At 43.1% G+C, this 17,530-nt stretch overlaps 2 protein-coding genes across 4 annotated transcripts in view; one reads left to right on the forward strand and one right to left on the reverse strand.

Moving 5' to 3' along the window:
- IPO4 (importin 4) overlaps positions 1 to 17,530 on the forward strand; it is a 420,928-nt gene that overhangs the window by 383,390 nt on the left and 20,008 nt on the right. For all 3 annotated transcript variants that reach the window (XM_073575360.1, XM_073575361.1, XM_073575362.1), the window contains one exon: positions 2,364 to 2,496. In XM_073575360.1, the coding sequence (XP_073431461.1) occupies positions 2,364 to 2,496 (133 nt within the window). The remainder of the gene's footprint in view (positions 1 to 2,363; positions 2,497 to 17,530) is intronic.
- Positions 12,158 to 17,041, reverse strand: LOC141089258 (uncharacterized). The gene is made up of 4 exons (XM_073575564.1): positions 16,888 to 17,041; positions 16,655 to 16,811; positions 16,157 to 16,532; positions 12,158 to 12,214 (listed from the first exon to the last, which is right to left on the reverse strand). Exons 1-4 carry the CDS (start codon positions 17,030 to 17,032, stop codon positions 12,158 to 12,160), a joined length of 735 nt encoding a protein of 244 aa, XP_073431665.1. The 5' UTR covers positions 17,033 to 17,041.

Raw genomic sequence — 17,530 nt, forward strand, 5'->3', positions numbered from 1 at the left:
TTTTTTGCGCACCTTGAGGGGTGTAGTTTTCAGAATGGTGTTGCTTTTGGGTATTTTCTGTCATATTGACCCCCCAAACTCACTTCAAATGTAAGGTGTTCCCTAAAATAATGGCTTTGTAAATTTTGTTGGAAATTAGAGAAATTGCTGGTCAACTTTTAACCCGTATAACGTCCTAACAAAAAAAAATGGTGTCCAAAATTGTGCTGATGTAAAGTAGACATGTGGGAAATCTTATTAACTATTTTGTGCGATATGACTGCAATATTTAAGGGCACAAAAATTAAAAGTTTGAAAATTGCTAAATTTTCAACATTTTTGCCAATTTTTTTTTTTTTTTTTCATAAATAAACACAGAAATATAGTACAGGGAAGATGTATATCTTTGTACCATGTTAGCCAGTAGATAGAAAAATATTCAGGATTGAGAGTCCTCAGTAGTTGATACCTTTTAATGGCTAACTGAAAAGATGGTAACACATTGCAAGCTTTTGAGACTACTCAGGTCTCTTCATCAGGCTAGACTAATACAAAATCTGAAGAGTCACATATTTATGCACAATACAGCCTAGAAAAAATGCAATAGATAAGACAAGTGACGTGAAGCAGAACTATCAACTCCCATATTGATAGTTCTGCTTCACGTCACTTGTCTTATCTATTGCATTTTTTCTAGGCTGTATTGTGCATAAATATGTGACTCTTCAGATTTTGTATTAGTCTAGCCTGATGAAGAGACCTGAGTAGTCTCGAAAGCTTGCAATGTGTTACCATCTTTTCAGTTAGCCATTAAAAGGTATCAACTACTGAGGACTCTCAATCCTGAATATTTTTCAGAAATATAGTAGAAATTTTACCACTAACCTGAAGTACAATATGTCACAAAAAACATTCTCAGAATCAGAGGGATACGTTGAAGCGTTCCAGAGCTATAACCTCATAAAGTGACAGTGGTCAGAATTGTTAAAATCGGCTTGGTCATTAAGTACCAAATTAGCTCTGGCACTAAGTGGTTAAATTAAATCCTTTTAATACAAATTTTCCATATTTTAAATAATGTAAATGACATAATAATTCCATAGTAAAATTCATAAGCAAAGTAACACAACTTCAGTTCCCTAACCCATACAAATCCCAACATTCCAGAGACGACAATTTTCATTTTCAGAACAGTTCTAGAAAAACGGCGTATAAAATTCTTAGAAGGGGGAGGAGTAAAAATGAGGACTAACAATTAAGGGATAACGTTGTAAATATTCTATCGCTCTAATTAGATTTGTGGGCAGCCCTGGAGTATCCAACCAAGGGTTCATATCTTTTCAAATTTGCAAATGGTTACATTTATGACATAATCCTCTTTCCAACTAAATTATTATTTATTTTGTTGTAGTTCTCGCATAGTTGGAGGTTTTGTGTCTATCCAATGAAATGCAAGACTTTTTCGTGCTTGAAATAGGATGAGAGATACATATGAATAGGGGCAAGTCAGGATCCACTCAATCTTCAAATAATCCCAATATACAGATATCTGTTAATTTCACTCCATACACCCTTTATATCAAGCAGATGACCTCATTCCAAAATGGACCTAATGGTCTACATTCCCACATCATGTGCATCAAATGTGCCTCATCAATCCCACACACAGAGCATTTTGCATCATGGCAATATCCTATCTTGTGGAAAAAGAGTCTCTCCATTGCTCCATAGATATAGGGCCGACATCCACCTATACTTGATTTCTAGATGCAAAGATTTTGTGTAAGGCCTCTTTCACACTTCAGTTTTTTGCATCAGTCAAAATCCACCAAAAGGACGGATGGCGGATCCGTTTTAGTACTGATGACAACGGATGGCACCCGTCCGTTTTTTTGACGGATCCGACAAATGAAGAATTTTAAAGGAATCGCAGCCTGGAAAAGGAGAGATTGAGAGAGATTTTTTTTTTGTCCGGCACCCAGAAAGAATTTCGGGTTAAATGAAAAATGTTGCAAGCTCTGTTTTGAAATCTTTGAGGATGTTGACGCACAGGAACTTTTGGCGGATCCGCAAAAAAACGGATGCAACGGACGGCAATCTGTCACAAGCCGCCAATAATGGATGTCAATGGGGAAAAAAACGGATCCTCAAAAGAAAATTGCGGATCCGTTTTTTTCAAAACCTGGCGGATTGTGACTGATTGTAAAAAACTGAAGTGTGAAAGAGGCCTAAACTGCATGGAGCTGGATGCAATGCTTCGTCTGGTTCTTCACATGCTCTGCCTACCATGGAATTAGATGCACAGATTTTCTTTGTATTCAATTTTGTTGTGTCTTCATTCTTGCCTTATAAAATTTCATCAGTTTTCCTTGACAAATCACTAGAAATTTCCCAAAGCTACTTTCTGTATTATCCTCTATAATGAGCTCTCAGAAGAATGCTCGAACCCTGGACAATGTGTGTGGGGCAGTAAGTCGTATGATACTTGCACATCCGGAAGGTGTTCCTGTGGAACAGGTAGGGGGATTCTACTGCATTTTTATTGTTGCTCATTTGTTACTGAGTAAGGCTAGTTTCACACTAGCGTTTATTCCATGCAGCGCACGGCGCCGCTAAGCCCCACCCCCTGCCGGCTCCCTGCCCGCCCCATCCGGTCATCGCCGCCTACTATCGCACATGGACGCATGCGATCTGCGCACCCTATCTTTAGCATAGGGTGCGCTAGTAGGATTTTAGCGTGCGCTGCACACTTTTGAAGGTGCGCCGAACGCAGCATGTTGCATTTTGGCGCGCTCGGCGCACCTTCAAAAGTGCGCAGCGCACGCTAAAATCCTACTAGCGCACGATCTGCGCACCCTATGCTAAAGATAGGGTGCGCAGATCGCATGCGTCCATGTGCGATAGTAGGCGGCGATGACCGGATGGGGCAGGCAGGGAGCCGGCAGGGGGCGGGGCTTAGCGGCGCCGTGCGCTGCATGGAATAAACGCTAGTGTGAAACTAGCCTAATTATATTTGGGAATTTGCGATACACTTACATAGCAATTCACTGGTGTGTACAGCCATGGCCAAAAGTTTTAATACTGATACAAATTTTGTTTTCCAGTTAAGCTGCTGCAGTGTTTTTAGATCTATAGTCAATATGTCTCTATGATTACTGAATGAAGTACAATTTCATAAGGTTTTAAACTTCGACACACAAAGTTTATGCAAAGACTCCATATTTATAGTATTGACCCTTGTTTTTCAAGAATTTTGCAATTCACCCTGATATCCGCTTCTGGGTCATAAAATCATAGAATGTTAGAGTTGGGAGGGACCTCCAGGGTCATCATGTGCAACCCCCTTGCTCAATGCTGGATTCACTAAACCATCTCAGACAGATGTCTGTCCAACATCTCTTTTAAGACTTCCATTGAAGGAGAACTCATCACCTCTTGTGGCAGCCTGTTCCACTCATTGATCAGTTTTTTCTAATATCAAATCTGTATCTTCAGTTTCATTCCATTGCTTCTCGTGTTTCCATGTGCTAATGAGAATGATGATCCCTCTACACTGTGTCATCCCTTCAGATATTTGTAGACAGCTATTAAGTCGCCTCTTAGCCTTCTTTTTTGCAAGCTAAACATTCCCAGATCCTTTAACAGTTTCTCGTACGACATGTATTGCAATCCGCTCACCATCCTGGTAGCTCTTCTCCGAATTTGCGCCAGTTTTTCAAAGTCTTTTTTAAAATGTGTCCAGAACTGGACACAGTATTCCAGATGCAGCCTGACCAAGAAGTTGTAGAGGGGGATAATTACTTCATATGATCTAGACTCTATGCTTTTCTTAATACATCCTTGAAATGTTTATTCCTGTTTTGCTGCTGCATCACAATGTTGACTCATGTGCAGTCTGTGATCTATTAGTATACCCAAGTCTTTTTCACAAGTGCTGTTGCTTCGTTCTATTCTTCCCATTCTATAGATGTAATTTTAATTTTTCTTGCCCAGATGTGGAATCTTGTATTTCTCCCTATTAAATACCATTGTTAGTCACTGCCCATCGTTCAAGCTTATCTACATACTTCTGAATCCTTTCTCTGTCTTCTCCAGTGTTAGGGTACCGTTACACCTAGCGATGCACCAGCGATCCCGACTAGCGATATGACGCAGTCAGGATCGCTGGTGCATCGCTAGGTGGTCGCTAGTGAGCTGCCACACAGGCAGATCTCACCAGCGACATCGCTGGGGACGGGGATCGCTACTTACCTGTCAGACGCGGCGATCCTGCGTCGCTCGTCGTCACAGCAGGAAGCGCCGCAGGAAGCAGACGACGAGAAATGGTCCAGAAGCTTCTCGCGTGATCAGCGATAACCAGCGGGGGAGCGGGTCGGAGGTAAGTATCACATGCAGCGATATCGCTAGCAATATCGCTGCAACGTCACAAAATCGGTGACTTTGCAGCGATATTGCTAGCGATATCGCAGTGTGTAACGGGGGCTTTAGCTATCCCTCTTAGCTTTGCATTGTTTGCAAATATGATTAATTTACCTTCAATTCCCTTATCTAGATCATTTCTAAAAATGTTGAACAACACTGGTGCAAGGACAGAGCCTTGTGGTACCCCACTTGAAACACATTCCAGTTGGATGTGCAACCATTTATTACCACTCTTTGAGTATGATCATCGAGCCAGTTATGAATCCACCTAACTGTAGCCTTGTCAATCCCATACTTGGTCATTTTTTCAGTAAAGATCCTGGGTCAAATCCTGACTGTTGATAAAAAAAAAAAAAACTGACTGGCACATCCAGACTAGTGTGAATAGGTGGATACCAGGAGGAGCTACCTCCATACACAATATACAAAAAAAGTTGCACTCTATCATGCTAAAGCATGTCAATGTGGAATATGTGAAAATATGGCCAAATTTTATGCTAAGCGTCGCATATTTTATCCGAATACTCCAAAGCCGTATTGCTATTCAAATTTCACATATTCCATATTTTCATACATTAGCATGATAGAGTGCAACCTTTTTTTGTATAAAATGCTGGCTGATGACAGCCCATTCTTGTCCTTGGAGTTTATCGATTGACCACAGATTCTCAATGGGATTGAGATCTGAGGAGCTTCTTGTGCTTTATTCACCAAGCCATTTAGTTATATTTTTTGCCTTGTGACCTAGTGCTCCATCCTGCTCGAAATAGAATTGTTTGTCACTAAATTGTCTGTAATCATTAGAAGATTCTTTTGGAGGATGTTTAGATATTTTTTATTTTCTTATTTATTACACTCGCTTACATAGCGCCGTCCACAGCGCTTTTTACAGACTGGACCAATTGGGACTCTCAACACAAAACTGGAATTCGAGGAGGAAACCCACGCAAACACAAGGATAACATGCAAACTCCTTGCAGATGTTGTCTTTGGTGGGATTTGAGCTAAGGATCCCACCGCTTCAATGCTGAATTGCTAACCACTGAGCCACTGTGATACCATTCTTTCATCATGGCAGTGTTCATAGTCCAAATTGGTGTTGGCACTGTAACTTCCCATACAACTGTAGAGCCAGTCTCATGAGTAAGGAAATCTATAGCCTGTCTGCCTCAATGGTCATGAAATTTATATATTAATGAAATAAAGCTTCTTAAGGATTTATTGGCAAGTTCCATATCTACTCTTGGACTTTATGCTGTGTCTATAAAATTTTGTGTGCGCACATTCTCTTGGATGAAATGCAACCGCAGATGCACTGTATCCTGCTTTCTGCCATTCCTGAGCAAGCTCTGCAATGGTTTTGAACTGTTCCCTTAATTGAATTCTCTTTAGGAGACGGTATTGGCATTTGCTGGACTTATTTGGGTGGCCTGAAGTTTTCTTCACAGCAGTTGAACCACGGCGAACATATCCCCGAATAAATCACATACAAAAACAGAAAAGATGATAAACAGTCCTGGAACTGTTTTTGTATAGGAAGGTTAAAGAATATCTTCTGTATACCATATTTTGCCATTTTCATAAATGCAGATAAGAGGGGCGTGGCCTGCATGCAGACCAGAGAGTCTACATAACTCACAGGCTCCTGCTTCTCCGGACTTAAACCGGCTAATAACAGCACTCTATATTACCTCTCCTCCTCCCTGTGTACAGCACGGCTCCTGGAAGGTCCTGGGCACATGATGACCCGAGGGAGAGCGCAGAAGCGCAGTTCCCCGCCGAAGCTCCCGGACTTCTTCCCCCGAGGACAAACTGCACATGCTGCAGGTAAAATGGCTGCGGCTTCCCCTTCAGCTTCCTCACACTCATCGGGTGGCTCTGGGGCGAGGGGGGCTTCTGAGACTCACAGCAACCTGTCTCCTATTACTAAAGGAGACATGAGAGACTTTCTGGCCTCCATTCGTGCTTCCCTAAAGGAAGATATGCAGTCCATGCTGCAAGAGATTAGAGGGGAAGTCTCGTCCCTGGGGGAGAGAACTGCTCATATCGAGAGCAAGATGACTGAATATGCCAAGACTATAAACGCACTAGTGGATGAGAACGAAGCTTTGAGACAGGATATGGCTGTGGTCCAGGATAAGATGTATGATCTGGAAGATAGATCACGGAGGAATAATGTGCGTGTCGGGCATACCGGAGGACATTCCAGATAAGGATCTGGCTGACTTTTTGCTTAAATTCATGCAAACTGTACTCCCAACCTTGCTCCCCAGGGATTTCCTGATTGACAGGATACATAGACTCTCCAAACCCCGGCATGTGGACCCAGCCTTGCCCAGAGACACTTTGGCGCGCGTCCACTTCTATACTACCAAAGACGCCTTCATGCAGGGGATGAGGAAACCCCCTGAGCTCCCTGCTGAATACCAAGGCTTACAGGTGTTCCCAGATTTATCAGCGTCCACGCTGGCAAGGAGGCGAGAATTCGCTCATGTTTGTAAAGCACTACGTGATGTTCATATCCGATACAAATGGGGATTCAATCCTGTCAGGCTGATAATATCTTATGAAGGTCGTGGTGTGGTCTGCCAATCTCCCAAACAGGCTGAGAACAAGCTAACCGATTGGAAGATTTCCTTTGCTCCCCGCCAGAACCCGATGGGAAAGAAAATTGTTCAGGACTGGATTCAAACTTGAAGAGGAGGATGAGATGCTGTCCGGATGCAGGACTCTGCTGTGAGGGTGCTACGGATTTTGTCACCGTTTTTTTTTTTTTTTTCTTTTTGCTCCAGCACCCCGTCCAAGATAACTCTCGGTTATTTTCCATCTTTTTGGGAGTGAACCGTGGAACTGCCCTGAGCTGGCATTTACCTGCGGTCTAAGACTGACCACTCATGCGTTTCACTGCCTGACTAGCCTGGCCTTTGGCCTAGTGGCTGCATGACTTTGTGTTTAGAATTTTTTTTACTTTTCTCTGTGTTTTGTTTCCCTTGTCTCCTGTTTTTTAGGTGCACCTCCGAGATGGGTCTTTTTGATGTGGTTACTGTGGTTCTCTATATTGCCAACACAAGAGCCCAGATGCGGATGATGTGGGTTCATGAAGATGTATGTGTGATAGCAAGTTTTATAACGTATAAATGAGTGTTACCATTATGTCTTTAAATGTTAGGGGGTTGAATTCCCCCTGTAAGAGGTCCATCCTATGGAAAGAGGTGAAAAAATCAGGTGCAGAGATTATCTGCCTGCAGGAGACGCATCTGATAGAAGCTGATAATTTTAGGCTGCGTCACCCACAGTTCTCTAATATTTACTTTGCTAATAATAACAACACTAAAAAGGCTGGGGTGTGCATCATCTTTAAAAATACATTAGCCATCAATTGTATTCGGAAGGTAGCGGATCCTGCGGGCAGATTGCTGTCCCTCATATGCACATTGAATGGCGAGTTGCCTACTATCACAGTCATCTACGCCCCAAATCATTCGCAACAGACATTTATCTGCAAAGTACTACATAGAGTGGATGGTCTGGCGCAGGGTGAAAAGATATACTGTGGAGACTTTAATCTTCCCATGGACAGGGATCTAGACTGCTCACGAGGTGGCATTCGGCCTAGGGGGGAGTTGAAAGGCATAGCCAAAGAATATCATCTACACGATTTCTGGAGGTACTCCCACGCGAGTGAAAAAGATTATACCTTTTATTCCTTCTGACACCGTACATATACTCGAATAGACCATATTCTGGTGGATACTTTGGTTCTTCCTAGGTGCGTCTCCTCCAGCATAGGACTAATTACCTGGTCTGACCATGCTCCCATTGTGTTACAGTTAGCGTTAAAACATCATGCGAACCCTGCTTTTCGGTGGCGTCTGAACCCATCTCTTTTGCTAAATGAGAAGGTGACGAGTGGAATCTCTACTGAGTTGACTCACTACTTCCATGTTAACGATAATGGGGAAGTTTCAGATTAAACGCTATGGGCTGCGCATAAAGTGGTTATACGGGGATATCTCATACAACAAGCCTCCATACTGAAGCGTAATAGAGGGATACGGGATGACCTCTTAGCTAGACTTGACCAGTTGGAATCACTGAATAAAACCTCACCCTCGCAGGCGGTGTCGGATGAGATATACGGGGTTCGCTTTCAGTTGCGGGAGGTTTTGCTTTCTGCCTATGCCCGTAATTTACGTAAGCTTAAAAGTCACTTTTACGCCACTGGAGATAGGGCGGGAGCAATACTGGCACGTAGGGTACGTAAACGAGAGGCTAAATCCAGAATAGATGGTTTACAAGATCAGAATGGGTGTCTGGTTAGGAATCCGATTGACATCGCGGAGACATTTGTAAAGTACTACTCCCATTTATATAACTTACATTCTGACCCGCAGACCCGTCAACCTACTCAGGTAGCAATCGATTCATATCTGCAATCAGTTAATTTACCGCGTGTATCCCAAGAACAATTATTGTTAAACGCCCCATTTACAGAAGAGGAGATCAAAAAAACTATTAAAGTAAGTCCGGATGGACTTTCAAATGAATATTATCGCACTTTTCAGGAACTTCTGGCCCCATATCTATTGAGGTTGTTTTCAAGTTGGCGGTATTCAGGCAAAGTTGCTGCCCCTAATTTGGAAGCTACTATTACCACTCTCCCTAAGCCAGGTAAGACCCCTGATAGTCCTGGGAATTTTAGACCCATTGCTTTATTGAATTGTGACTTAAAGATATATACCAAATTGCTAGCCTCCCGCCTTCATTTGATAATCCCCTCTCTTGTCTCTACTGACCAGGTTGGTTTTGTGGCTGGCCGGGAAACCAAGGATGGTACCCGCCGAATGTTGAATCTCATTAGGGTGGCGGAACTGTCGGGCCTTCCCAGTGCATTCCTGTCCTTGGACGCTGAGAAGGCCTTTGATAAGGTGCACTGGGGATATTTGGGAAGTGTTCTTAGGAAGTTTGGTTTGGAGGGCCCCATCCTTTCGGCGATTTTAGCCATATATTCTACCCCATCAGCCAGAGTCCTAGCCTCTGGGTTTTTATCTACCCCCTTTTTGATCACTAACGGGACGCGACAGGGATGCCCACTATCCCCCTTTATATTTGCATTATGCATGGAGCCACTGGCGGAGAAAATCCGTCTTAACTCTGATATCTCAGGTCTGATGGTGGGCCCGGCTGCTCACAAGATCGGTCTTCACGCGGACGACGTTATCATAGCCTGTGTGGACCTGGAGCGGTCATTTTCGGCCGTCATGTTTGAACTAGAGGAGTTTGCGTCAGTATCCTATTACAAATTGAATGCATCCAAATCACTGGTATTCCCTGTCGCGGTCCCTTTGGTCACCAAAGCTGAATTAGAGAATAAGTTTCCTTTTCATTGGACTGATCAGAGTATCCCTTACCTTGGTATAAAGCTTACACACTCTCAACATATAGAGGCGAACTATACTGCTTTATTCAGACAAAGACCGAGCTGGACACCTTACATCTGTTTATGACCTCCTGGGTGGCTAGAATTAATATTTTCAAGATGAAAATTCTCCCCAAGATATTATATTATTTCAGATGTCTCCCTTTGAGGGTCCCAAGCAAAATTATAACAAACCTTCAGCGCTTAACAAACAAATACATATGGACCCACAAAACTCCTAGAGTGGCCAAGTCCCTTTTGTATTACCCTTATGATCTGGGGGGAATGGGATTGCCAAATTTGATGGTGTATTATAAGGCCTCAGTGGTAGCGGGGCTGCGGGATTGGTGGCAGCTAGATAAGGATCATAGATGGTTGCAAATCGAAAATTTCTATGCGACTAGAGGCTCCACCCAATTTATGTTAGAGGTTGAAGCCTTTGGGCCGCGGCCTTGTAATCCCCCTCTACCAACCATGTCTACTGCACTGCATTTTTGGAGACAGACGGTCCCGACTCTTATTAAAATCCCGTTAACTGAAGTGTCATTGAAGGCGCTAGAATTACATATCCCGTATATAGATTTACAGCCATGGGTACTGGCTGGGGTAAAATCACTTCATCAGCTGTGTGACGGCACAGCGATTAAGCCGTTTGACCGCCTAGTTGCAAAACACCCAGATATTCGACATAGATTTTATCAGTTTTTGCAACTAAGACATCTTATACACACTACACAACCGTCGTACTTCTTTAATTCTAACCTAGACCATACAGTAAATGGCCTCTTCCTGATGCCTGGACCTAGTACTCACAATGTATCTATCTTGCATAGAGCCCTGAATGATCCTGACCCAGAGGTTAAACTGCAATTCATGAGACAATGGGAGGATGACTTGCAGGTCACCCTAGCGCCTGATGGGTGGAGGGAGGCGGTGTTAGAGGTTCGGAGAGTTTCCTCATGTTTAAACCATCTGGAACAATTGAAAAAAGTCCACTTACGCTGGTACTATTACCCAGTTAAAGTTACTCACTTTGGCCCTCAGTGCTCCCCATTGTGTTGGAGAGGCTGCGGTATGTTGGGGACACTTAGCCACATGTGGTGGTCGTGCCCGAAATTACTAAATTTTTGGGCTAGCCTAGAGGACGTGATAGCTGAGGTAACTGGGATCCGGATGGCCTTACAACCCAGTATGGTTTTATTGCATATTGGTTTGGATGAGATCCCGTATGTTTTGAGAGGACTGTTCTCACATTTGTTTATAGCCGCTAGACTGGCAGTGGCATCCAAATGGAGAGTGGCCAGCGCTCCGACCATACAATTTGTGATTGACAGGATGAACCTTCATTGCCAATACGAAAGGGCTCTGGTATTATCTGCGTCATCTAAAAAGAAAAAGTCCCAGATTTGGGAACCATGGCTTGGTAGCCGTCTCTCCTTCAATTCACCGTGATGATACTTGTGCTACTTCGATTCAGGGTCTGATATTCCCTGCCCGCAAGGAACCCTGCTATGTGTCTAGCTTATATGCCACTTTGATATTCAGGAACCTGCACTTTAGCAGGTCAGTTTCTGTTAAGACCTTTGATCTAATTAATTTACAGTCGTATACTTAGGTGTACCTACCCTCTTTTCCCCCCTTAGTCCTTGCCGCCTACGTTTGTATGTCTGTTTTCTTGATGTATTATTATTAATCTACTCTGCACTGTTTGCGGAATTTATGTGTTTTCCTGTTTAACTATGTAAAATTTCAATAAATATGATTTTGGAAAAAATAAATAAATGCAGATAAGACCAAGAGTAATTTCTCTGATTCAAAGTGTAGACAAAAGTTATCTGCTATCAAGCAAATGTTCAATCTACACTGTTTATTACAATACCACAAAAATCCCATACACCGCTATGTAGGACAACGAAGAGATCCCAATTATGTAACAACAATTTTTTATTTCATATTCAATAAAAATACAAATGATAAAAAAGCAAAATGCCATATAGGGGACGCTGGAGCACACAGAATTACAAAAATGCAAAAAAAAGGGGCACATAAAATATTCATCCAAGAATATAAATACAACAGTAATTCATGCTACAATCAATAGATGAAAAAATAGTGCTATAATACAGCAATGCACTAATCAAAAAAATAAGTGCTAAAATTAGCTGTCAAATTGCCAAATTACTAGTCTATTTAATATGCACCTGAAAAAAGTGCCTGCTGATATATAGAAAAAATATTTACTTCCTCGGTAAATAGCACAGGAGAGTGCCTACATGAATAATCAAAACACCTAGGCTAGCAAACAAAAACCTGCGTGTATGGTAACACATGAGGGTCCTAAAACAGGACGGGAATTCCCAGTTCCATTAACAATCTATGCCAAGGTTTACAAGCCTGTAAAAAGTAACAGAATCATATTTATCAATGCTGGTGGCGTCCCCTCAACCTGACACGCGTTTCGCCGCCAGCTTCTTCCAGGGGGCATGTCTTAAGGGGGCTTTACACATAGCGATATCGCTAGCAATATCGCTAAAACGTCACTGATTTTGTGACGCAGCAGCGATATTGCTAGCGATATCGCTATGTGTGATATACTTACCTCCGACCGGCTTCCCCGCTGTCTGTCGCTCATCGCGCGGCTCCATTTCTCGTCGTCTGCTTCCTGCTGGGCTTCCTGCTGTGTGAGACGAGCGACGCGTGGAGGCGTGCGAGAGGACGTCTGGATCACTGTGTGTGAAAGGTAAGTATCGTCCGCTGCGTCGCTGCTGCATCGCTGTGAGATCTTCCTGTGTGGAAGCTCACTAGCGATCATTTAGCGATGCACCAGCGATCCTGACCGGGTTGGATCGCTGGTGCATCGCTAAATGTAAAAGGGCCTTTAGGTGAGGGGTTGTTTATTACAAGCCTAGAAAGGGAAAGTTTGTTTACTGTAAAGAGGCGAAAATATTTAACCAGTCTGATCTTACTACTCGAACAGCATGACAAAAAGATATCAGCTGCCTTGTCCTCATCAACACTTTCTCCTGAGCTAATGAGGTGATCACTGAACTGATGTAAGCTCACAAAGCTGCCTGGTCACCCTACTGGAAGCAAAGCTTATTGCTAGAAAATCAAGTTTAGTTTTCCCCAGAGCCTTCAGCTTTCGGTTATAGAAGGATGCACGGTGCTAGTAAGCACACCCCAGCACTTTGGCAGCTCTTTCTTTACAGATGCCCTGCAGAACGATCCGTCAATTAAGGTGACAATGTATGCTAACAGCCGCTACTCGCTACACTGAACAGTGACTGTAGCCGCTCCGAGCACACCTGTATTACAGAAAACTGGCTGTTCCCTGGAAAAATAAAGTTCATTTTCTCCCTGTAGCTGTACTTTTAGCATGGTGGATAGTAGCTTTGCAATGTAATTAGCCTGTTTATTATCCCCAAACGCTATTAAACTGCCAATATAAGGTTATGATCAGTTCCCTTCAATATACTCTTTATACAGTGAATATTCTGCAACTGTCTTAGGCTACTTTCACACATCAGTTTTTGTGCATCAGGCGCGATGCGGCGCCGTGCCGCATTGCCGGATCCGACATAATGTGAAATAACTGATGCACCGGTTCCGTTTTTTTGCCGGATCCGGCCAACGGATTATGCCGGATCCGGCAAAAAAACCGGGACCGGTGCATCAGTTTTTCCATCCGTTTTGTCCGTTTTTTTGCCGGATCCGGTTTTTAAAAAACGCCCAAAAGCCACCATTGGCTACGGGTATTTACAGAAAATCCTATATATACCTTGGTATACACCCTGTTGAGAGGTTGTTGTTTTGGAGCAAGATGGAAGTCATTATTGGGAACATCGCTCAGGCTTACATTGATTTCACTTTTGAGGCCAATTCTTTGGCAGCAATTTTCATGGCGAAGGAGCGACAAAGGCAGCGTATCATGCGTCTGCGCCGACGTCGTTTCTGGATTCACCCTATAACTGCACAGAGGCTGACATTGGGAGTGTTTGCAACGTTATATCTGTCGTTGCGAGGAAATCCAAAGAAGTTTTTTCATTATACGAGGATGAAAGTGGAAACTTTTGATTTTTTGCTGGACAGGGTTGGAGAACTGATCCGGAGACGTGACACCTACTGCCGCTTCTCCATCTCACCGCCGGAGCGTTTGATGGTCACTCTCCGGTAAGGCAATTGTTATTCTTTATCCTTCAAAGCAGACTTCAGTATACTGGAAATGTGTCTCCTCCTGTTGTTGCAGTTATTTAGCATTAATTATTTTTTTTAACTTTTTACACAGATTCCTTGCAACAGGCGAATCCCTTTCGTCGCTACAGTACCAGTATAGGATTGGGATTTCAACATTATCAGGTATCATCAAGTACACATGCCGCGCATTGTGGGACAGTCTACATGAAGAGTTTATCCCACAGCCCACAACAGAGAGGTGGCTCGAAATAGCTGACCAATTTTACAGCATCTGTCAGTTTCCGAATTGCCTGGGTGCAGTTGATGGCAAGCACATCAGGATCACTAAACCAGCAGGATCGGAATCTGAGTTTTTTAATTATAAAAAATATTTCTCAATAGTCCTGATGGCGATTGCAGACGCCAAGTACAAATTCATTGCGGTGGATATTGGGGCCTATGGACGTTCCAATGACTCACAAGTTTTTAAAATTTCAGCAATGGGACGTAATTTGTACGGAAACACATTCCAATTCCCACCTCCAAGACCGCTTCCTCAAACTTCTGGGCCACCACTGCCATTTGTCTGCGTAGGTGATGAAGCGTTTCAACTGTCAGAACACCTGCTCAAGCCGTACGCAAGCAGAGACTTGACAACCACAAAAAGAGTGTTCAACTATCGCCTGACACGAGCACGGAGGATGGTGGAGTGTTCGTTTGGAATTCTTACCGCTAAATGGAGAGTACTGTTGACCGCAATTAACTTGAAAACAGAAAATGTGGATGAGGTGGTAAAAGCATGTGTTGTGCTACACAATTTGGTTATTACTAAGGAACAGATTGCCATAGAAGACAATGATGTTGAAACCACATTGCATGATTATCGCAGTGTTAATGTGCGAAGTACTCTAGCAGTGTCCAGAATGAGGGACACATTTGCCGAGTACTTTATGTCACCTGAAGGTAGAGTTGAATGGCAGGATGACATGGTTTGAGATGTTAAAACCAATTTTTTACCTTGTTGTACCAAACCATTTCTGTGGTTTAAGTTACTGTACCTTATTAGCTTCAATTTTGGTAAAGTATTAGTACCTTTGTATCAGTATTCTATATTCTTTTACTACCTTTTTTTTTTACCAAAATATTCACAATTTGTAAATTCCTGACAAAGCTCAAAATTGAAAAAAAATTATCATTTAGTAAAAAACTTTCTGCTAAATCATGTAGTGTGGTGTGTAGAAAATAATATAGGGGCTATAAAGCAGTATCCAAGGACCTTCCACAGTACTGCCCACCAGCAGGCCTCCCCCCACCGCCACACACGTACGTTACTCATACACGTTCTTGTACACACACTCCCATACATTCACATACACAAACCTACTCTCACACAATCACACACTCATTGAGTTTTATAGATCGACATGTTATATTAACAGTAAAAGAAACAAAAACATTTGATTGACTGAAAAAAAAAAATTATTTTTTATCAGCTTTAGCTGAAATTTTTTCTTTTATATTTTTGTAATAAAACTTTTTTATTGGTAACAACAAAATACATTAAAGATTGGTGTAATGTGTAGTGGAAATAGTATTGGAGGGGCTCTCAGTTTGGACCACTTCAACAGGGGTGTTGTGAGAGGATGTAGTTTGTGAGGGGTCAGATACCGAAGGACAAGGTATAGGAATGGAGAAAGAAGGTGAAGGGGTGGATAAAGCTGATGAAGGGGTGGAGAAAACAATAGACGGGGGGGAAACTAAACTGTGGGTGAAGTATGGTTGAATTTGGGATGTGGAAGGAGACTGGATATATTGGGAAGGGAGTGTAGGTTGGGAAGGGAGTGGAGGCACGGATGCAGTTGGGAACTGGTACAGGGAAGCAGACTGGAAAGGCGCAGGAGGTTGGTACTGGGGAAAATGGTATGGTACAGGAGGGGTAGGAAGGACCGGGCCTGGAGCAACTACTGGGCCGGTTGGAGGGGCTGCTGATGTCACCTGTGCTAAGGCCACCTGGCAGGCTTGCATTACATGCAGCTGCTGTTCAGGAGTTAGGTTGTCCAGCCGCTCAATTACAGCTTTGAAAAAAGAATGATGCGGCGCTTTATTTGCATCTAGATGCATCCTTTCAACACGTGTGCCTAAATCAAGCACCTCTCTACTAACCAGATTGAACCCAGCAGACATTTGCTGGGTCATGACTTTCATAGCGTTTTGAAAGGATGCATGTAGATTCAAAAACTCTGCAGCAAACTTCCTTTCCTGACCCCGCTGACGCAGCCGCCCAGAACTCAAAGGTGTTCTATGGAGGGCAGCTGTGTCAGAGGGGTGAGGTAAAGGAAAGCCTACCTCGTCAACAGCAGCTTCATGTAATGAAGCCTGCACAGATGCTCCAGCAGAGGTGGATGGGGCTGAGGGATCACACACAAGGGAAGGCAGGGAGGGTGCAGAGGGGTTGGGTATGTTGTGGTCCATGGTGACGGCCTCCTGGGGGATCGCTCCAGAAGGGTTCAATGCAGGCTCCCGCGTGCTGCTGAAGGTGCTGTTGAAAAAAGTAGAAAAAAATAGACATTAATATCATGATATTCATTAGCCCTGGCTGCAAAAAAAAAGATTACACATTTGACCATTTTTTATTTAGTCACTTCTGGTAGGAATGTTTACCTTCTTGTCACCATAGTTGATCTCAGGAATGACAGGGCCTCAGAATACTTATAGCGGCTCCTGCGTCCTCTTGATCCGCTGGGAGCCTGCATCTCTTTGTTGAACTCCTTCTTGAAGCGATCCCGCATTGACCGCCACCGCAACTGAACTCTTTCCCCTGAAAATTGAAAACACAAAATGGTTAGGATCAAGCACAATACATCCGGAAACATTACTGAAATGTGAATACTTACGCTGTTCTTTCTGTGCCCGAGAATGGAGTTCCTCCCAGTTAGATACCACAGCATGGCACACTTCCTCCCAGAGTCGTCTAGTAACACTAGCCTCTGCATGGAAGCGGTCCGCCATATTCCAGAGCGGCTCACGATCTCTCACCATATCAATTAAGAGGTCCACATCTATACAGTCATATGTTAAAGTTTGGGCACCCCTATTAATGTTAACCTTTTTTCTTTATAACAATTTTGGTTTTTGCAACAGCTATTTCAGTTTCATATATCTAATAACTGATGGACTCAGTTATATTTCTGGATTCAAATGAGGTTTATTGTACTAACAGAAAATGTGCAATCTGCATTTAAACAAAATTTGACCGGTGCAAAAGTATGGGCACCTCAACATAAAAGTGACATTAATATTTCGTAGATCCTCCTTTTGCAAAAATAACAGCCTCTAGTCGCTTCCTGTAGCTCTTAATGAGTTCCTGGATGAAGGTATTTGTGACCATTCCTGTTTACAAAACAATTCCAGTTCAGTTAAGTTTGATGGTCGCCGAGCATGGACAGCCCTCTTCAAATCATCCCACAGATGTTCAATAATATTCAGGTCTGGGGACCGGGATGGCCATTCCAGAACATTGTAATTGTTCCTCTGCAT

Source organism: Dendrobates tinctorius, unplaced genomic scaffold, assembly GCF_039654945.1.
Source record: "Dendrobates tinctorius isolate UK_male_01 unplaced genomic scaffold, ASM3965494v1 ptg000044l, whole genome shotgun sequence".
In the NCBI taxonomy this organism is placed as follows: Eukaryota; Metazoa; Chordata; class Amphibia; order Anura; family Dendrobatidae; genus Dendrobates; species Dendrobates tinctorius.